The sequence below is a fragment of the Leuciscus leuciscus genome (genome assembly GCF_965113295.1).
Source record: "Leuciscus leuciscus genome assembly, chromosome: 8".
Lineage (NCBI taxonomy): Eukaryota > Metazoa > Chordata > Actinopteri > Cypriniformes > Leuciscidae > Leuciscus > Leuciscus leuciscus.
Window position 1 is genome coordinate 22112697 of NC_138732.1, and position 24104 is coordinate 22136800.

Genomic DNA, 24104 nt, shown 5'->3' on the forward strand with positions numbered 1-24104 from the left:
TTATAAAATCTTCCATGTGTAAATGTAAAAAGCCTACAAATCAGTTAATTTTAACATCACTATAGATTTTTATATTATTGTGATGTACCGACTGGGGTTCCTTGTATAGTTTACAGCATTAGTATAATATTTTTTTATATTTTTGGGAGTAAATTTGCTATGGACTGTACCTGATAGGCCACAATTAAATCGATACTGAACCGAATTGAAATCTAATCAAAATGCAAACTTGTGAATTGTAATCGAATCGAATAGTGAAATTTGTGCCAGCCCTAAATTGTCTCTTTGGCTCCAAACCCAAGAAATAACACTCATTATGAAGACCAAAATGCCTTCTGTATACGGTGTGAAACGTAATTGTCTGCTGTTAAAGCCAATCTAGCACTTTAGAGAAGTACACACAAAGAGAGGACAGAGACAAAATAAGCCTGAGCAAACAGACATCCAGAATTGAGAATGCTGGGTACAGAGGCATGATCCGGCTCCGATCCATCACCTCAGACTGACATGATCCCCCAGTAATGACAAATCACTCATTGAAGGGCTGCAGCTTTCACACACACACACACACACACACACACACACACATCTTTAAACAAAACCATGTTTCAGCACCCAAAGCTGCATAGACAAATAAACACTGTGTGGCAGTCAACCTCACAGGAGCATGCTGAGATCTCTTACACCTGAATGTGCAACACAGCATAATACAGCCATGCGAGAGATGTAGGAGAAAATTGCTACATATCTTTATGTCTGATGTTTAGTGTTTTTATATTGAGTTATAATGCATAATTGAAGCAGTATTTTAAAACTATGTGTGGCTCTATCCACAGATCTGGTGAATAAACACTACATATAGGAAGGTAATTTTAGTAGTGTGTCTAAAATTTAGTAGTGTAATTTTAGTCATTTCATTATCATTAAAAGAAATGCAATTGACCCTTCACAGGGAGTTTGATTGACAGGCAATCTGACCAATCATAATCAGCCATCCGCCGAATCTGCCATTTTTGTCCGACAAAACAGTTAGGAGAGTTAGATTAACGTTGGAGGATTTGAACTTGAAAAACGGTGTGTACTGACGTCTTTCCGCGGTTAAAACAACATTCCTTCTTATGTTCATTCATGTTTATTTGATGCTATAAATTAACTAGAAGGAAGAGATGATCGGTTCACGGGCAGCTTTAACTGAGGCTCTACAGCGATCTGTCAGACACATTAAAGAGCCACAAAACGGTATTTATTGTTTAAATTTCGTTAAAAAATTACCAAATTTGAAAGGTGAGAGTTTGTTTCATATCAAAAGTAACCTGGTCTGTCCTGTCTGTCAGCGCGTTGTCAGTGTCCTCTTTGCTCCGCAATGTATTTTTCACTGCGTGAGAACATGGTGTGGTGTGAGAGCGACGTGGCTTGTCGGACATAGCAACAGTAACTATAGGGGGCGGGTCTTTGCGAACGGTCAATTGTAACAGGTCGGGTAGCTTTTGAAAATAAGACCTTTCGACACATCTCACTCATTAGCAGTGTGTAAAGTACTTCAGACAATCTCATAAAAAGGCTGTACACCAGACAATTTTCACAAAGAGACATCTACAAAAAAAAAAGAAGGTTTTTTGCATATTTACGCTGTGTGGTAAAAAGCAAACTCCTGGGACAATTTGGTGAGACATATTAATTGCACCAATGACTATCAGGCAAGATCTACTCCTGCTTCATATTTATAGTTGTGTCCACTTTTCATTATGGTGTTCATTACTGGGTATAAATAATGTGCATAAATGTGCCTGCACCCTTCGACACACTCCATAATATTGCCAAGCAATATCCATCTTGTCTGTGGTTAACAGACATTACCTTACTGAATTATGTCTATTAGTTGCTTCCCAGCTTGCTTTGCCATCAGCCTCTTTCTGTAGCCATGACAGCATTAACTTTTAGCTTTATTGCATCTTCTTTACCCAACATACAGCATTAATCTGCTTAATGACTACCATGACCCCTTTCATCCAATTTCATAAAATAAAACATTAATAAAACACATTAAAGCTCCTTTTGTACAGGATCTTATAATAAATCAAAGAGCACTTTTCAAGGAAATGGCTGAACATAACTGGGTGGCCACTGGTTGCCTTATTTATTTAACGTTAAGAGGGTTTTGTGCGTTTGCACACAAAGATTAAATTAGAGGATATTCGATCTTTTTAAAAATGAAAGGAATTGCTACAAAGATTGACAGAAGCCTTCTTACTTTTGACTGAAAAATAGTATTTTGTAAATGCTGTCATGTTTTATCAGGACAAACAAGTCTTGAAGACATTGACATTTGCTACCAGTCAGAAGTTTGGAGACAAATTGTGCAGCCCTACAAGCAAGTATAACAAACCAGGTGTTCAATTTGCCCCAACATTTTGTGCTTATATGTTAATATGGCGAATAATAATAATAATAATAATTATTATTATTGCTATATAAAAATATTGGTAAGACTTTATTACGATCGTCCACTTTAGACATTCTACTAACTATAAATAACTTTGCAGCTCCATGTCAACTGTCATTAGAGGATCAGTAGACTGTCTGCTTAATATCTGGTAACACTCAAAATTGATGGCACCCCTGATAAATATGATAAAAAATGGCTGTAAAAAATAAATCTGCATTGTTTATCCTTGTGATCTTTCATTCAAAAAATTCACAAAAATCTAACCTTTCATTGAAGTAAAAGAATTAGTTGATTATAACTTCTTAATTATTGCCCTGATGGTCAAAATGGGGATTTTCAATTCTTTAGATATTTTCTTACAGCCACTTTCTATTTTGTGAAGCTCAACAATCTTTTGCTGCACATCAGAACTATATTCTTTGGTTTTACTCATTGTGATGAATGATTAAGGGAATTTGGCCTTTGTGTTTCCTCATATTTAAACTCCTGTGAAACAAGAAGTCATAGCTGGACAATTTCATGTTCCTCACCCTGGTGTGCTAAAAAAGGTAAATTTTAATGGGAATATACTTCAGAGATATTTTTCTCATAAAAAATTCTAGGGGTGCCAACAATTATGGCCAGCGTGTTTTGGAGAAAAACATTTATTTCATAATGTGATTTACCCCACAATTTCAATTATTTTACTTCAATGAAAGGTTAGATTTTTGCGAATATTTTGAAGGAAAGATCAAAAGGATAAACAATGCAGATTTATTTTTTACAGCCATTTTTTATCATATTTATCAGGGGTGCCATCAATTTTGACCACCACTGTATAGTTAGTAGAATGTCTAAAGTGGACTATCGAAATAAAGTGTAAACAAAATATTAAACAAAATAAGAAATATTACTATTGTAATAACACTTTCATAATTAAAAACACATTAAATGTTGTCTTGTTGGAAACGGATTTATGAACGCTTTGCATTGCAAGTTTAGGAAGATGTTTGACGCATGTTGATTTTTCAAATGCACATTATAAATGACTGAAACCCACAGTGCTGTCAGGGACGGAGCAGCATTTACTACTGATCATATATTTATTGAACTTAAAAATAATAATAATCACAGCCTTTGCGATTTCATAATTGCAATACTTAGCCAAATCGTGATTTCGGTTTAATTTCGATTAATCGTGCAGCCCTAGACTGAACTAGGGATGGGCATTTTTCAACAATATTGTATTTGAATATTTGGGGTTATAAAAAAAATGAGGTTTCACTTTATTTTGATGGTCCCTTTAACGCATTCTGTTGACTATAAGTAATGTTGCACCTACATGTTTAATAACTCTCATAGGAGTGTTAGTAGAATATTAGAAGACTTTTTGGGTTAGGGTTAGAATAAGTTAACATGTAGTTGCAAAGTTACTTATAGTCACTAGAATGTCTGTTGGGGGAGCATCACAATAAAGAGTTAGCGGATATTAAGCAGACAGTGTACTAATACTCTAATGAGAGTTAGTTGAGATTTAGTTGAAAAGTTACTTATAGTCAACAGAATGTTCAAAAAAGCCCATCAAAATGTTCAATCTTAATGTTCTTTTAGTTGAAAACATAAAAAAAATTGTAAACAAAAAAATCTAAAGAAAAGCATTTGAGCTCAAGCAGCGTCAACGAAAAAAAAAAGCTAAAACTGAGCCAATTTTCGTACAGAATGGACATATACACTCGACACATGGTTATCGTGTATTATTTCACGTTCATGGTGAGAAAAACAATATCTCTCCTCCGACAGACGTTGCAAAGACACAAAGTTAAGTTTCTAACAGCACTTTTTGTTTTCTGTTCTTAAACCTGTCTCCAGAAATGTCTCGAGATCATTTTGCTATCAGACAAGTTATCTACTCGGCTCACTCAGGTACAGCTGCGCTTACCTGCAGTCGTGAATACAGTGATGGACAGCGGTCTTTCCTCATTCGACTAGAGTTTGGATTTCATGAGATTTCTCATTGTGATGGTGATATTATGATCAGATTTATTCATTCGATTTTGTAAGATAATTTTCATCCAAACTTTGTGTAGCATGGTCAACCTAACCTTTTGAATTACATTGATGTATCATAGGGGCTGTTTACACCTGGCCACTTCATGCGTTTTCTCAGATCGGATAGCTATCTGATTTATCAAAAAGATTCCATTTACACCTGGTCACATTAATGTGTTTTTACAGAATGGATCTTAAACCGATCTTAAATCCCATCTTCAATTCCCGCGCTATATGCAGATTTAACGGAGTGCACGTCATATGAGCCGATATGAGCTGCATTTTATTGATCATCAGCTAAAATTAAAAAATCAAAGACCGCAATAAGAGAGAGCGGCAACAGCCCTGGTAAGATCATTTCGTTTCTTTACTTTTAATGATGATGATTGTGTGTTAAGCGTCTGCGATTTACTTTCACTTTGATTTGCGATAGTTTGCACGTTGGCTTAATGAATAGATGCTCAGCTGCGGTGATGCGTGTTGCAGTAGCATCGTCATATCTAGCTATAACATTACATAGCCTATTACACGCTCTCACACGTTTATTTTGTTAGCATTTTTGGGAGGAGTACAATTTACATATGTGGTTTCAACAACCAGATGCATTTACACTTGTCCAGTTTCGTCTGGAATGAGGCCCAGACCACCTCCTGAAGTGGTTTGATTGATCGGATTCAAATCCGTCTCGAATGCGTTTCGGAGGGCATTTACACCTGGTCTTTTCGCGATCGGATAGCAATCCGATCACAGAAAACGTAAGCCCCTTAAAGTCTCCATTCCAGTAACTGTAGTTCCTTGTGGCCTTGTGATCCGATTAATAAGAACACGAGAGAACTGAAACCTGACATATGCATGCTTTAAAATACTCTTTATGATCAGCAAATCTGGCAAGTGCTGAGATCGGGATTTATGGTGTTCGCTGCCCTGGGTCTAAGGCCTTTGAAATCAGCGGCTGACTGGCAAGACTAATCTCTTTGATCAGGGCCTGCCTGACACATCGTCATAATTTGTCCTAAGGTCCAAAGCACTGGGCAAAGACAAATATCAAACTAACATCACACCATGCATTCATAAAGCTGACGTTTTCAATGACAGTACAGCAATTGGTTTTTAAGACAAATCCTTTACAGGAAAAAAAGTATTTACAGAATATTTAACCATGCACACACATTTATTTAATCAGTGAAATACTCTTCAGATTTAAATAGAGCTTGAGTGAAAAAACAAAACACCTATCAAACAGATCTTTGGATTGGAGCAATGCAGTGTCAGCAATTTTTCTAACACTGCAGACTTGCAGACAACTTCACTAGAAAACCTCCCCTAAAAAAGCCTGTATTCAATAGAAAACCCTCCCAAAATAGGAATACATACTGCTTTTATATTCCATACACACCGCAAAAAGCATATTCACTAATTCAAGATAAGCAAAATCGACCAAAGTACATCCCATAAAGGTGAGCTATCTCAACCGGCCTCTCATAAATTAAACATACATAAGTTACAGCAATCAACTACAATGCATATTCAAACTGTACACCCACTCTAATATTAATACTTTTTAAAATGTCACAGTGATCAGAGGAATTAAATCGCTATGCATTGAATCCTGTTCCAGGCACATTAGCTGGTGTTGATTTTAATATCAAAGCCTCTTCGCCATCAAGAGCAGTGCTCCAGATCTCATTACCCGGCCATAATAGAGGAGAGGCAGAGCACACCTGTCACATGCCTCAACCACCCACCCACCTGCTAACAGAACCCTCTGGGACAGTGGATCAAGAGCGGAGATTCTCAACCAGGGGCTTGTCACCTGTTCTAAAGGGGTTATGGACAAAAACAGTAGCATTTTATTAATTTTTTGGTATTTTGCAGCAGGTAATCGTGCATAGTTAAAATGAAGGACTTTCTACATATCGATTGATCTGAATGTCAAAGGCTGAGCATCCAATTAAAATTTACTAACCCTAATATTTTAGCACAAATTTAGGTAACACTTTTTAACGTAGTTGCACGTTACATGTAGTTACTATAATAATAACTAAAAATCATGCAAAATGAAATTCAACTAACCCTAAAGCAAACCCTAATCCTAACTTATAGTAAGTAACATTACCTATAGTTCATTAATATTACTAAGTACTTAAGTACAATAACACTGTAATAAAGACACCTTAAAATAAAGTGCAACCCAAATTGACAATTTGACGTAGACGCCAATGGACATGATGTGTAACATGACATCAACCACTGAAAACAAAAACTACTAGGTAAAAGGTAATTTTTTCCAACCGTTCCTTTCGTTTTGCATATTTTACGATTAAGATTTAGGATAGGTTTAACATCCTTCATTCCTTCCCAGAACTTGTACTTTGTTACAGTTACGTTTGTACTGTTTGTACATTTGCACTGTTACTACAAATAAAGCTCTTTCTTGTTGAGCTATATAACAATGATTAGTTTTCTGCCAATAAAGGTATCCAAACAGTTGCTGTCTTACACATAATATATTAAAGCGTCTTTGGTGTTTCCATGGTCTCTACGGACGTAAAACCGGAATTCAAGGAAACGTCAATATGACGTTATTGACAGGCGACGAAATGACACGGGACGTTACACTGGGTAAAATAGCTGATTTCTCTGGATTTAAACATTGTGTGAAACATCTGGGATAATGCAAGTACACAAGTCAACAAAACATGTACTCCAGATATTTTACTCCAAAAATCTTAACATATTGTGCCTTTAAGTGTTTCCAGCATTCCTATTTTCAAAACAAAAAAAGATTTTCCTATGATAAAACAAATATTAAAACTCTGTCGGGTTATCCAAAGAAAAGAACCTGACTTTGAACATCATCTGAGGTCAGGATAAACAGTCCTTCTTAATGAGTGCAACTGTTCTTTTGATGTTACATAGATGATTAACACCAGGGGCTCATTTCTGCAATGTGTCACAATTTGCCATGGATTAGTCATGTTTTTGAGGCATGTGGCCACTGCTGATGAGAGGGAGACAGATTTAGCCTGTTAAAACAATTAACATAAAAAAAGCAAATGACATTAAAAGCGAAAGACATTCCGGCCCTCCTTTACCCTTGACATTCACTCAGTCGGGCGCAAGATGAGTTGCAAAAGGATTTAATTTGAGAAATTACATAACAGCAGGACACAGGAGCCCCACAGGTATCGCAGACTGAATCTCTCCCTTGCCAATTTAAAACATAGACGTTAGACAAAGAGGGTGTGAGGCTTGGAGGGATAATTCAGTCTTGCACTACGCCTACAATGGGATTTGGACACAGATCTATTTGGCCTCCTGCGGAGGGGTTTCGAATGGAAGGACACCACGATGTGCCTTTGCAAAAAAATAGTCTTATTTTACACAAGGATCGGCCTCATCACCACATCAAAGACTCCTTAATGCATTAGCATTCGACTGAAGTGAGCTTGAGCTTCTTCTACACTACACGGCCACAAATGATTGCCAGTTAATGGCCCCAGCTAGACATCCAAACACATGAAACCGTGCCGAAAAGCCTCAAGCCAATAGTTCATAAAACTCTGGATGTTCTGATATAAATCTGGCAATTAGGCAGAATCTCAGACCTTACTGACGACGATCCAAAGGAACCATTTCAGTCCATACAGCCTCAAAGAATAATCTTTCCATCATGTATTGGTGGCTGACATTTCATTTAAAAGTAATTCAAGAGTAAGTGTAATATTTACTAGAGATGATCGGCAACAGGCCGCTTTTATGTTTTATGTTGGCCGATCTCTGATCCGGACTTGCACACAAACTGCATTGCAATCATTTCTCAAAATGATGTTTGTGTGGAAATATTACAAAGTCTGTAAACGAGACATTAACACAGGCCAGAGACAGGACACGCTGAAGAAGCAAGCTCACTGTTCGCGATGCTCGAAATATTGGAAGAAAAAATATAAATAATGAACTGGGGGTGGCAATTTACATGACTGTCTCTCTGAAGGGAACTGACTGTCTTCAGAAAAGTTTCAATGGCATTTTCTTTTCCTCTTACCTCCGTATAATGGCTAAAACTCAAAGTATACTTATATGCGAGAGTCCGTGTACAAGATTTCATCACCAGAATAGTACACGCCCCGCCCAATTTTTGTAACCACGCACTTTGTACGCTCAGGTCACGCATGCTCAATGAATTTGTTTTGCACTAATCAGTTGCTCCAGAAGGTGGCAACATTGGCCTGGGCTGTTGTTTCACAGTAAAAACTAAAGAGACAGAACAACAACAACAAAATACTGGAGACTGCAACAACAGACACCCATATTGACAAACGCTTGTGTTAGGGCCGGGGGTTATAAGATAGCAGTAACTTTAGTTTAACAGAAAACAAAGACATTTTTTATTGGTCATAACTTCTGGAGAAAAATAGCACAAATAGATAATAGACAAAGATTAAACTTTCTAGATGCATTTGTCGACCCCTGCATTTGCGCACACTATCAAATGGCGTATACTTTGAAAGGCTACTCGTTCAGAATCAGAACAGAATCAGAAAGAGCTTTATTGCCAAGTGTGCTAGCGCACACACAAGGATTTTACCTTGGTATTGAAGCTTCTAGTCCACACATATAAATATAACAAGACACATAATAATATTTAGGAATAAAAAATATTTTAAAAGTATAAAGGCACAGATAGGTTTAGTCAGAAACATTTCCAGTACTGTGAGTAATAATATGAATAAATAGGACAAAATTAATTTACAAAGAAAGATATTGCACTAAACAGTAGGGTATTACACTTTTCATTCAGGCATTTAACGGTTCAAGAGGGAAATAGCCTCTGTATGCATCCGCTTGCATTTGAGTAAAAAAACAAAGTATACATTGGACTTAAGTAGAGTTTATAAGCGTAGCATTGCACTGCTTTGTGTACAGCGGTAACCAAGCAAACGTTATATCGCTATTGTTCCTTGTTCCATAAGCGCCACCTACTGTCAGAGAGTGAATTTGCATTTTCATTCAGTCCGTCTGCTGTTTTTGTCTTTGTGCAGGTATAGTATAACAAAATGACACAAAGCTCAAGTCAGACCATTCAGTTTTCGTATGAAATCTTGAAATTATTCAATACAAATGTAATAACTACATAGGCATAGTGTGTAGCATTTTTGTTTGGATCGTGATTAAAATGCTGTGGTTGTCTCTAATTTCAAATGGTTGCAGATATTTTGTTAAGGCCAATTTGGCCTGTAATGGAGCAAATAAATTTGCTTATTCAAATAAAAAAAATTGGCAATCAAAATCAGGCATGAAAAAATGTGTGATACACCAATCAGGATTTTGCACACTCCTATCTCAGCTAAATGTGGAGAGAAAACTGTAAGTAAGCCATCCTTGCATAAAAACCCTATTTAGAAGAAAAAGAATTTGATTATTGCCAATTAATTTGGTACTGATAAGGACACAGAAATTACATATCCCCTATGAGGAAAAAACTAAATACCTGTTAAGAAAAATAACATGGGACACTCTCTTGACAACCTGAACATTGCATTTTTTAAGTTTTAAACTAATTATAATCACATATGTGTAGAATAAACACTCAAACCGTCAAAGTGAGAAAATATACACATAGTGACATCAAATATGCATTTTTTTTTCTTTTGTATTTGCTACACAAGCAGTGTCATCTTTTTTATCTATAACATTTCAATTGTGTTGAAATGTACAAAAAAAATTTATAAAAATACTTGACCGCATGTAACATGGTGTTTGAAGCTCACTTGCTTTTGAGTTTCTCGGACTGATCCATACAGAACAATCTGCTTTGATGTTTCAGAAATGTGCTGTCTGGGCTCCATGTCAATATTCTCACTGTAGCCTGTGCATGTAAAATAAGAATGGCAGGTTAGCATTATTGAGTCTCAGTTCCCACACTGGTCAAATCAATTCCTCCACATATCCATTTTAATGCCTGAGAAATAAAAATATACACGTAAGAGTATAGAATATTGGAATATCATCGTTTAGTGTAGAAGATGCGATTTTAACGTATACACGTTGCCATATTGTCAAAATAAAAGATCATTACGCCTACAACTTGGTGGGAATTCCGAGAGTCCGAATGTCATGTGCAGTTGAAAGGCGGCTTTACGTTAATTTAAGACACGACGACTGTTTACGTAAATATTTTCCAAGGAAGGCATTTTGACATAGTTTTGTCACAAAACTTTTGTGTGTATCTGGCACTGCATGGCAGTTTCCTGCAAAACAGCAGTTCATCAACCACTCAGATTTCAGCAACACTCACATACACATGTAGGCCTGGCCTACACATTGTTTTAATATTACCATCATTAATGATTTATATCATCCACGCGACCCTCACGCATTTTAATCAGAATGTTCTTTTTTATTACTTGACCCACCCGCAGAAATAACTGATCCGCGCTTCATAAGACAGCGCATGTCACTCTTTAGCTAGCAAGTCAATTCACAAGTTCTAGCTATTTGCACCAATCTTCTGTCCTATAATGACATTCAGTTAACAATATCTGATATTATATTTTACTAGATACTTTACTTTAAAGCAGTTTGAATGAGCATAAAGGCAGCTTCTTTAGGCTACTTAATTGCACCTGACCTTTTTCACTGTAAAGACCAGGTAATGACGCATTTTAACAGTCATCATCATCATAAATCCTGAAAAGTTTAATATATACATATATATGACTGTGACCGTAAAGTTGACATCTTTCTCTCGTCTGACTGCCATTATCAATAGGATGTGGCATGTCACGTGATTTTCTTGCATCTAGCCAAAAACTGTGATAAGCAATTTGGTAGTCCTATCTGGTAGTCCTATTCTAACCATAGGCATAATTTTTTAAAGCCTATGGTTCTCTTAAGCCTGGTGATGAAAGTAAATATATGCTAAATAAAATTGTATAATTAAATAGGTATTTTAAGTATTTTAAATACAAATTACAGTCCCTCAAAGTATTTAATTACAAATGACATTTCATTTATTTTTGTTGAGGAAAATACTAAATACAAATTACAAAACACTCAAAAGTAATTAAAAACATATTTCAAATACGTGTAATTAAAATACTGCCTATCTCTAGGGGTGTGACGGTTATTATATAACCGTGAGACCGACAGTTATAGTTGAACACCGTCATTAGAACTCTATAACCGCCAAAACCGTGTTATTAAAATATTTTTTACAAAAAAAATTTATCATAGAGAATTTTTAAATACTAATTAAAAACAATTGTTAACAGTCTGTGTTATTAATGGTCTACGTCGTTTCCAACTGTATTTGATTCTTTGCCAAGTACCCCCTGACCGACCGCCAATCATTTGAGATAGAAATAAAAGCTATGACTGATATAGTGATGTGCCATCATTATGAGATTTATTAAACAAATGAAAAACATTTGCAATTATAAATATTAGCAATAAACATTTGCAATAATAAACAACGTATCATTACCGATAACTGATCGTGCAGTTTAATTACCCCTTGACTGGCCCAAAACATGTTTGATAAAAGAAACATATACAGTGTGTATATAGCCTATATGATGTGTATTACATTTTGGCTCAAAAACAATTGTAATAAAAGATAGGATCATAAGATGTGCAATATATCAGGAGACATGGTTTTTACCACTTAATGAAGTTCTGTTTTGTAAATCGTGAGACATGATTTTTACCACTTCATTAAGTTTTGCTTTGTAGAAAGTATTTCTTTAAAGCGAATTTCGTTTTGTACAAATTGTATCTTAATTTCAGGGTCCGAAATTAACTTTTTGGCTCACCTGCCACGGGGACTGGTAGATGAAAAAATCCACCAGCCAAGCATATTTTTTACCGGCCAAAATAATAAACGGCCTTTTTTTTTTGTCACATATACATTCATTTCAGTACTTTTAATTGAGATAATAAGGTAGGCCTATTATGTTGAATACAAACATTAAAAATTGTCCAGAGCAAAATTTGAAATGTATAATAAAAAATAAAAAAACTATATATATATTGATCAAAATGAGAGAAATATATGAAATATTACTATCATTGGGGTGAAATATATATATATATATATTTTTTTTTTTTCAGTTTTGTTTCCTGACTCATGTGGAAGGGAAGGCAGAACGTACTCGGTTACTTACGTAATCTCGGTTCCCTGAGAGATAAGGGAAGTAGGGAACGAGTATTGCGTTGCAAACGCTATAAGAAAACTAATTTTATCGAGAAAAGAACGGCCATGGTGTGTGAAGCAGAAGCAGCCTGGCCAGCGGCGGGGTATGCATGATCCGCAAGTGCTGAAGACGTTCAGCACGGCTTTGATGAGCAGGACACAAATGGGCAGCGACCGCTTCCAGTGGCGCCGGGAGCTTCACATATCCTTTTTCCTCAGCGCCGTCAACAGATAGAGCGTTAACTTTAACCGTTACGTACACACCGCCGCCGACTTGAGCTGCAAAGAAGCTCTGGCCGCCCTGTCAAGGACGCTTGTGAAAAAGTACGGGAGGAAGCTTGACGCTTGGCGCTCTGAATAGTGAGTGCGCGCGCGCAGCCGGGGCTCTCCAAACTCTCTCTCTCTCTCTCTCTCTCTCTCTAAGAGGCAGAAGAGCGTGTGCGCGCTGAAAATTGTATTATTTTGGTATGAACGTTCACCCGCCACTGTGGCGGATAGCCTTTTGAGATTTACTCGCCAAACTGAAAATCTACCCGCATTTGGCGCTTGGCGGGTGTTAATTTCGGACCCTGCTTAATTTTAATTAATGTTTCATCAACCAATTGCATATATTTAATAAATAAAAAGCAAATATAGCAGACAATATAATAACCGTGACATGGAGGTGCCGGTGCGCCGCGTTCACTTGCATTGCATTGTGAACTAGAGCGCATCTCATCGTAAATAAATGAAACCCAGCGTAGGCCTATGCCTCATACATTAGCATTAAATATCTTTGCTGCATCCTTTCTAGAACAGACAAGGGCTTTCTTGCGGCTCGCATCAGCAGAGCATTGCATCGTCCATAGTACGTCCGACTTACCTTGCAACCAATTTTACTCCATATTGTAACGCATTTATAATTGAAATATACTTAGGCTATATAATACAAAGTGTTTCAAAAACTGAAGAACTCTAATCCAAGATTATGTGATCACTAATATAAATCACTTACCACCAATGCACGAATTTGAGTACACAAAACAGTATCAGCTCATTAACGACCTAGGAAGCTTATTGAGACACCCACTGATAACGGCCTTGTGAATAGGCCCCAATCACACCTTAAACGGGCGTACGCGTTTTTCAGGTTCGAAAACGCGAGGTGCGCAGCACTGCCCCATCACACAGAACGAGCAGTGTGCTGCGTTTTTCATGTTGCTAGGCAACCACTGAAACAGCTGTCCTGTCAGTCAAGTAAACGTCAAATCAGCCTTTTATTAACTTTATTTACTTTCTGTTAACGTTGTGGTAGTTACGGTTCGTGAAGTCGTTAAGCTCCTGGTAACCCGCAAGAGCACCATTGGACAGTGGGGAAAACCACGATGACGTCGGGCGCTTTTTCCGCTCGGAGTTGCTTTTTCTCTTTTTTACTGCAAAAACGCGAGGCGCAGCAGGCGGATAAACAGCGCGCAGAACGATCGCTGCCATAGGAAACCAATTGAAAATAGGCGCCTCTTACTGCAAAAAAAACGTGTCAGGTGTGATCGGCCCCTTAAACGTACAGTATGGAATTTTTCGCCACTAGGGGTCGCTAACCTATTTACAATAACAAAGGCGTAGTTTGATGACGCAACATTTGCTAAGAAATGAAAGCTTTAGCATAAGTTCTGCCGGGAAGACTCAATTACTACGTCACCTATTGCCTTCACTTCTATCCAATCATATTCTCATGCTCATGTATAAAAGCTCGGTACTTACACATGTTTGAGTTCGCAGATACTGAAGCGACGATTACCCCCATCCTCCCCACCACCACCAGGATGGTCCTGTCCATACCTCCCGGGGGGTCTGCTGCGCCCCTGCCTTCATCTTTAGGCAGGAATTGCAGATCCGATACTCTCGGATTATGCACTACGGACAGGGCCTACGCCAAATGACTTTGTAGATTATCAGCTTGCTGAGCTGTCAATAAATGTACGGTTTATTGAAATAATTCTCCCGAGTCTTTCTGGTAGAATTATGGATCTTGTCGTCAACGTCAAGCCGACCGATCTAATCTATGGATCTAATAATGTTTATGGATGACTGAATACATCAATGCTTTTATCATGACTGTGATATGAAGCAGTTCGGGATTGCTAAGAGACAGCTATCAGCTCCACACGCGACACGAGTCCCGCATAAGGAATATGGACATTTCATTCTACCGAACTAACGTTACACGCGAGTGCAGAATTACTACTCACAGTCACAGGTCAGTTTATTAGACAAATTAAACTTGTGAGGTAACGCAGCGTTGTTTCACTTGGTCTACCATTACACTATCACACTAAACTGCATTTGAATGTGTTGAAATGTATGTGTTAGTTTGTCTGTATGAGACTAGCAGTAAGCTAGATCAACATTAGAATAACATACAGATCATATTCTAACATTTCATCATGTTGGGCTATCTAACATTGATTAGTTTTATGTAAATGTGCTCACCTGTTTAATAAAGTAGCTACATGTAGAAGCGGTCGAAGTCTCGGACGTGGAGCTCTCGTTTATATACTGTCTATGGGAGCTCTAGGCATCTCGAAAACACCGCGCTGATATTGATTCTCGTTTTAGTTCTCCTTTTGTATCCAAAGTCTGCTTGCCATGGTCCATAATGTTTGAACGAAACAACAACAGCGTGCAGTCAGTCGCTTTGGTTACTATCAGAGGGCTCTGGTTGCCATGGCAGTAAGAGCGGAAACCAGGGACAACGCGGATATGACGCCATTGACGGCGACAAAACGGAAATAAAGAAACGGGACGTTTCTCGAATTAAATTACAAATTTCTCCTGGTTTGAAAGTTGTTGGAAACAGTCGGGATAATGTAAGTAAGTTACACAACTAAAAAATATATATAACATAGATATAGTGATTTTTGCTATTTTTAAAGCAAAAAAGTTATATATTGTGGCTTTAACCTTCTCTCGGACATAACGTAACTTATTAAACATTTCTAAATACCAATCACAAATACGTCTCAGGACGTAACAACACAAAAACATCGAATATGTTGTACATTTTTGCCGTTATTAGGTCTAACATTGATCATTTATTCAGTGCCTCTTACCTGAAGTTAAGGATGACCTTGACAAAATGTCTCCCGCAGTAACTTACCGCAGCCGAGCCGCCGCCTTGTAAAACCCGCGAAGTCAAATGAGCCATAATCCAGATCCTTCCGTAAATGTAGTGATGCGCTTTTATTTTGTATTTATCACCAAAAATAGACGGCTTAAATTAAAGATTTAAAAAATAAAGGTTTTATATATTAAAGTGTTGTAGGATCCATCCACTCTCATAATGCAGAAACGAAACCTCGACAATTTGATGTTGTTTTGATATTATATCAAATGTTTATTAAATGTTTATAAATGTTCATTTTAACAACAAAACAACAAATATGTTCTGTTTTACGCATTTAAATATTTTATAGCATAGCTGGCCTTAATACGTTTAGCAAATATTGGCTAGATTTGTGTTTATTAGTCCAGTCAACATTAGCCATCCTAAAGTTGACTGGATTTGAAATTTTTTTTGCAAATCAGCACAATATATTGAAGATCTTAGTTATATAAATGTTTTTAATTAATGTTAAAAGCTTTTTATTTAATTTTTAAATGGTTGATATTTTTGTTGTAACATCTCCGAGATTATCTTGATGACAGACTTGATTGCAGATAAATTAATTGCTATTAAAATGTAAATGTATCAAAGCAAATATTAGCCTAAGCAAATATTAAAATGGCAGAGCAATAAAATGTCTGCGCGAGATAAATAATATTTATTAGGATAGTGTTCGTCATAGTGATGTCACTGGCTTATCTTCACCTCTTCCCACTCCTTAACTTTTTCACCAAAAATAGCCTACAACATGTGGCAGGCCCGTGACCAAGCTGAATCTAGAAGTTTAGTATTATTTCTCATTTTGATGCAAAGCAGCAGCAGGTAAAGTCAATCATGTGTCTATCTTGGTCCTTGGTTACTTGGTCAGTTGTATATCTACTGCATCTTATGCATCATTTCTTTTTAGGCTCAGTATTTCCTGGAATTTTCCCAAAATGCATTGTTTAAATTTTTTGGTAATCAAAATATTCTGGATTCCTTATCTTTTTGATCAATATGAATAAATAAATAAATAAATGCACTTTTGTGTACAAATTAAGTAATCAATTTATTTTATTTTAAAAGTATTTGTTTCCACCAGTAACATCCACTACAGCAAGGCCATTTTTCCATGATTACTCCATTAATATGCTTACACACACTCTCACACATACAGACATACACTCACATACATTCTCACACATACAGTCACATACTCTCACACACACACACACACACACACACATTCTCACACACACTTAATACCAACATACTCACACAAACACAATGCTGGAAACAGATAGAAAATGATTATACTTTAAAGAGTTCTTATCCAACGTTAGTATTACAGCCTTCATCTTTCAGTTGAAATGACTGATAGTTCAGAATTTACGGTTTGCCCTCTCTGAGTAGGCCTATCATAAATTCATGAAAATAAGCCCCCATAAGGGGTATAACTTTTTTATTTTTTTTACTTGTACATATACCATGGGAAGCCTAGTTGCCACCCCTCATTCTGCTCTTGGGGCACTTCTGTGATAGCATCAAAAATCACTATTTTTAAAACACTAAGAAAGCTCGACACAACATGAAACTTTGCTCAAAGTCTCACCAGGGGCTCTACACATGAACTCGAGCATTGAGAAAATTGTTTGTGTACACAGAGTTTACTAAAAAGAAAGATTTTGAACAACTCACTGTAGCTGTGTCCGCCGGCATTTTGACAGTCACAAATAGTCGTGCCTCTAGCACTCCCATTCAAACGAAAATGGTCAAACTTAAAAGTGGCGCTTCCATTCTAATTATGCTTTTAAACGAAAGTTCGCCTCGGGTAGATTAACAAAAAGACGCTAGGTTGCATTTGGCGAGAGTTACCCTTTAATGATGAGATGATCATTATGCAGGGTAGCAAATAGTGTAACAAAATTAAGTATCCAGCGCTATAATTTCGACAACATTGTATTGCTTCCTTTGAAGTTGCAGTGAAAAAGGCGTTGTGTATATAAAGGTGTTGACGTTTTTTATTCCACTATTGACTTAGTCAGCTAAATTCACTGCTAGATTACTGTTTAGATGCGCTCAGAACGCAATATGCTGAGGACATCTGCTGGTAAAAAATGTGTAAATGCAACAAGAACAGCAAAAACATATTCAATGACATGTTCAGGCCTCTGGCCATCCAGATCCACTTTCCTGCAGAGTTTAGATCCAACCCTGACAAAACTCACCTGCCTGTAGCTTTCTGATTCTGAAGACCTAGCTTGATCAGGTGTGTTTGATTAGGGTTTGAGCTCAACTCTGCAAGCTCTCCCAAGCTCGTTGTGTACATAAATTCAGGCACTGTTAAGGACCCTGACTCACTTCACATTGGGACACTGATGGCTCTATTTCAGGCGACATGACAATATCCTTGATGTACAACATCCCTACTGGTATTTATGAACAACAGCCGCACAGATATCTTTTTGACATTTTTTGTTTGTTATTTAAAAGCACATTATGATGGTCGTAAATCTATTATAAATGTAGATTAAATGTAGATTGTTTATTACCAGTGTAGCAATGTAATGCAAAATCATTATTTAATTATTTCATCATATTTACATTTACATTTACATTTATTCATTTAGCTGACGCTTTTATACAAAGCGACTTACAATTGCTATATATGTCAGAGGTCGCACGCCTCTGGAGCAACTAGGGGTTAAGTGTCTTGCTCAGGGACACATTGGTGTCTCACAGTGGATTCGAACCCGGGTCTCTCACGCCAAAGGCATGTGTCTTATCCATTGCGCCACCACCCCTATTTCAACATAACATTATGTTGAAATATTAAATAATTAAATAATGATTTTTCTTTAAAACATCTATCGCATGCCGTGAGTTGACTCGTGTGCCGTGAGTTGGCTTGCAAGATTTGTTTTGCGCTTCATAAATTCCGATAAGGAAACATAGTAGTGAGCATCGATGCTGCCTGGTTATCACAGTGCATTGTGGGACTTTTTAGTGAACAAACTTTTCAGTGCACTGGTAGGATTTTGCGATCGAGACATCCCTTAAAATGGCCGAGTGCCCTGACTACTGAAATTGGGAGCTGATTGGGACGCACCCTTGGTCTCGAGGGCCAGAGTTGCCCGCCCTTATAGATTAGATCCTCTACACTAGTGTGAATCAAGCTGTGACAGCAAGATTTCTGCCAAAATTAACTCTTGTCTAGTATTCAATTCTGATCATTCAAATCAATTCAATCTGCATGTAGGAAAAAGAATCTTCTGCCAAAATTAATCGTTGATTACAATAAAAAAATATTTTATTAGTATTTAATGTTCTGCAAGGCATGTTACATTTAATAATAATAATAATAATAATGATAAACAAATTAATTATATTATACTTATACATTTTGATAATTCAAATGAAGTCAAACTGCTTGTAGGAAAAAAGACCAGTCCGGTTTCTGCCAAAATGAATGATGAATCACTAACAAAAATAATAAAATGTGTGTGTGTGTGTGTGTGTGTGTATATATATATATATATATATATTTATTTATTTTTAGTCAAAGTCAACAAGTCAAAGTTTTGTTTTTTATTGTCATATGTGCTGGGTACAGTGTAAAGTACAATCAAATTCTTAATTGGGAACTATAGATAAAGACAACATACAATGTGCAAAAATTAACAAGTAGTGCAAATATAAATTACAATAGACTTACAAAACCACAAAAAGGCTGAATGTAACATACATATGTATAAAGTTTAGGCTATTAAGTTCACTGTGAAGAGAAGGCACCCACTCTTGCGAGGACTAAAATGACATAAACTCTGAATCAACATGCACCAATGCTACAATTTTCTATATGTCATAATCATTTGTTAACAAACATGTATTTATTACTTCAATGAGCTCATTGTTTCTGCCTTAAATGATTACATTGTTTAAATGAATACATTTTTTGGCTAACTGTGTGATTTGTATATGTACATTTCTGAAATGCATAACTGATACAGTGACACAGATCAATCTAGATTGTAATGTGGACTCATGCCATTTCTGTAAAGCTGCTTTGAAACGATGTGTATTGTGAAAAGCGCTATACAAATAAATTTGAATTTAACTGAATGTCAATAAATAAATGTTATGTAATTTAGTTATTGACAGCCCAATGTACACAGTTTTTAGCATGTGTTTATGAACTTGCTGGCCTGTTAAACTGTTAATGTGCAGTTCTGAGCTGGTTTAATCTCTGAGAGCACGGGTACCGTACGGCAGACCCCCGGAGGCCGACCCACGTGTATCGATTAACCCGTGTGGTGGATGCAGAGGAGACGATTAACCTCTGCTGTCATTTTACAGTCTGCTTCCCTGCACTGCCAAACGCAACACCCCCCTCTCGTTCTACTCTCCATTTGCACTGCGATAATACCAAAATCCTGCTGTCTGCCCCACTCCTCAACGCTGAGCCCAGAAAATTACCCCATCTTTCCAGCACAGGTTGATCGATACACTCATATCTCACCGTGCAGACTGAGTCCAGCACATCTTCATTCCGCAGAGGCCTGACAAAACTTTTCAATTCTGACCCGCACTGCAAAACATATCTCCTGATAAGGGTTCGTATGGGCCAGTGGTGAAAAGACTGCAAATAGGTTATCATGCTCAGAATAAAGCTCATTGCTGGGTATGTTTGGCAGAGAATGCTCCTGAAAATATTCCTTAATGGTAGAAAAGAATCATAGTTGAATAGCTTATTGGAGGAATGTTGAAAGCAATCTCCAGGGAAGAAAATATGCCCACTAACACCGGCATCGATCACATTGAAGATGACACAGCAGTAAGAAAATGAGACAAAACTCAATTCCAACAGTTCATATTCCATTTTTCTCCCTTGCAGCTGAGGACTAAAAGGGCAATTACCTAGCACTTCAGAAATGCCTCTTTCTTTACAAAGAGATAGAGAGAGACGTACCCCGGGCTTGTTGTTTTATTCTTTGGGGATTTGTCATATCTGAGACATTTAGCCATTTTCTCAACTGTCAACTCATCTTCTCACTCAGCTCCATCATTCTGTGGCAACATTCATCATCTCCCGATATCAGCAGGACAGTATGTGTGTGTGGCCTGAAAAAAAAAAAAAAAACACACTCAATTTGATAGGCTATTTTGGTGCGGATTTCAGCTTCACAGTAGATCTCTCACCTCGTTGAATTTAGCATTCCACCGTAAATCTGCAAAAAAGGACAGTGAAAGTGCAAACGCCAGTCTGGCATGTTTTAGAGTGGGAGTGGAATGGCAGGGCGAGGGGTAGGTCACGGCAGAGGTTAGTGCTGAATTACGGACTGTCACTGCTTGGACAGGGTCCAGGAGCGCAGACGTCAGGGGAGCCTGTCATTGCTTCAGGCTGACAGACTCAGTGTCAATGCTCAATGCTTTCTATGCTAAGTTTGAATTGATTCATTAAAATGGTCTGATGAGGCTTGTTAAATGAAAAAAGAAAACAAATATTGAGAGTTATCAGTAATAACATAAAAATTCTTAGATTTTAATAATATTATGAAATATGAATAATAATATGTTCATTATTAATAAATGTTTATTTGGAACAGTCTGTACCTGTCATTTACAGGATCATATGCAGTATATTGGCCATTACATAAATTATTTATTTATTATTACTACACATTATATGAATTTATATATTATATCTATATATTTTATAATATTATTTGACTAGTTTATAACATTATTATTTAATAATAAATTATTAAATAATTATTAGACAGTTGTCTTTCATTTTATTTTGAACATTCTCTTTCATTTGCAGCATATATTTTATAATATTGGACATAACAAAATATAATATATAAAACAATAATATATAAAAATAATAATATATTTCTATTATTTAATATTATACTTATTTATATATTATAAATTATTGTTATTTTGTGTTTATTAATTTTATAATACCGTTATTAAATATTACATTTTTGTAGATAATATTAATAATAACAATGTTTATTTAGATCAGTAGGTGCCTTTCATTTGGGGTTTTAGAATATTTATTTTGTATTATTCACCATAATATAAAAAGTATAATATAATTATAATAATATAATAAGAACAATTGACATTCATCTGCGGAAATACGAAGTGATTTCTAAAATATTCCTTTTCAAGGTGACCTGCTTTCCTGCTGTTAATATGGTAATTCATTAAAAGTCTGATTAAAGCTCTATTCACCGCCCCATGCTAATGGCCTCATAACACGCAGTTGAAGGGAGAAGTGAAAGACGGCATTGAATTACCTCAGGGGGTCCCATTAGACCGGTCATCTGTGGGTCCCTTGGTGTTAACATTTGAAGAAACTTAAAAGGTGAAGATGCTGATGCTCTTCAACTGCAGCTTCACACTTTTCTTTTTCAGTGGGCCTTGTGCTGCTTCAGACACCTCTGGAATCTGACTCCACATGCTTTTAAAATTCCCACTTTTATCACTGACACTCACAACACTTCTGAGAGCTACTTCCTGCTCTCATTTGTCCACAAGGACCTGCATCCTGTTGGAAACTAAGAAAAGATAGCGCACCTAACTGAAATACACTCCTGACCTGAACTGTACCTACACTCCATACATTTTAATCTGATCGTAATAAAGCCCATTACAGTTATCTGATGTGTAATACTTCTTAGCATAAGGAGTCATGTCATTACAAGGGAACTTTTGTTTTTCCGCTGATGCCATCAAGAGCGAGGGCCTGGCAATGGGAAGCTATTTAAGCAGCACATTTCCATCCCAGTCCTGACCACTCTTGATCGACCGTTCTCACTCAGGAAAGGTAAGTAGAAAACCAAAACGCATTTTGAAGTCTTAGAATGTAGGTAGGTTTTCTTTTTTCTTTTAAGTGCTCTTCATTATTATACACATTCATTCCAGGCAGTACATGTCCACAGCTTCTGCCCATCATGGTGTTGCTACAGGCCACAGCATTAATCCTGCTGTTGGCCTCCCTGCCTGGATCACTCTCTACTCCATCACAGCATCTGTGTGGCTCCAACTTGGTGGATGCGCTTTACCTTGTGTGTGGGCCTAAAGGATTCTTTTACTCTAACAGAGGCAGGAGGGACCTGGATAACTTGCTGGGTGAGGACTCTCTGTAAATAGACTAGAGTACGAAACTAGTTTTAAAGAGGACCTATTATATATTTGTTTTTGACCAATTATGATTTTGTTTTTGGGGTCTACTAGAATACGTTTTTTTTTACACGTTTTACATTGTCAATAACGCTCTGTTTAGTTCCGGTCACTATGAACAAAGACAATAGAATTGCACAAGATGCGTTACTCGTTTTGTTTTGAATGGAAAAGTCGCCGCGTCACAGGGCGGTCGCGCGCGTTGGGTGCTCAAGGCCCCATTTCGCTTTTGAATCTCCGGGAGTCAGTCAGACGCGCGCTTCCACTGCGCATGCGCATTAGCTTGATCCAGCCTGTCATGATTCGAGCGTTAAGAAACAGAATTTAAGAGACAGTTGTTGTCAGATTTCATATACGAAATTTAATCGTAAGCTTGGCGAACAGCTTTGGAAATGTTTTTCTTTTCCCCTTCAAAAAGATAGGAGCATTACTTCCATGCCTGAGAGGCGTTTCAAATATGGCCTCCTTACCATAACCTCGAGTTTATACACACTAGCTCTCGCCCCCTTTTTGCCCATTCAAGGAATTATTTAAATTATGAATATTGTGACGTGTACGTTCCCGTGAGAAAACTCAAAGACTCCAATCAAGGGAGTCAAAAACAGTACTGAGAATGTTGTGCTTTGTAGCTTTTCAGACCTTTTTCATGCTTAAACAGTAACACTCATTAAAGAAGACCTATTATGCTTTTGTGTCAAAATTGTGTTGAATGAATAGCATCCACTTCTTCTCCCAGTCTTGCTCTCAAATTTGGCAGATTATGAGATCTCTCCATTAAAAGAGAAGGTGATGAAGAGGAAGAGAGGAATTGTGGAACGGTGCTGCCACAGGCCCTGCACCATCTACCACCTCGAAGACTACTGCAGCTGAACAAGCATAAATGCTATGTCAAGGTTGAAGATGTAAATAAATGATCATTATATGCAAGAACAACATTCTTGATTGCTTGTCATTGTAAATGGAAGCTTGTAGAAGAAATGACGAAGGTTCTTCCAAAAGCAGCATTAAATGACAGAAACATGTTCTGGTTTGCCTTGTGTTCTAGCGCCCTCTGCTGGAACATCCATGATTTTAAGCTCTGAAACTGATGAGAAATGCATGATAGTGTAATACAATGTCCT

At 37.0% G+C, this 24104-nt stretch overlaps 2 protein-coding genes across 3 annotated transcripts in view; both read left to right on the top strand.

Annotated features, from left to right (window-relative positions):
• The window catches only part of LOC309504233 (putative RNA-directed DNA polymerase from transposon X-element), a 126947-nt gene that overhangs the window by 96679 nt on the left and 6164 nt on the right, over positions 1-24104 (top strand). The gene's annotated exons all lie outside the window — the stretch shown is intronic.
• Positions 20549-24011, top strand: insb (preproinsulin b; the record flags this gene model as incomplete). The annotated part of the gene is given in 6 exon segments (XM_082178711.1): positions 20549-20623; positions 22482-22539; positions 22542-22591; positions 22595-22631; positions 22726-22932; positions 23720-24011. Coding segments are annotated over 6 exon segments (561 nt in total). The 3' UTR covers positions 23854-24011.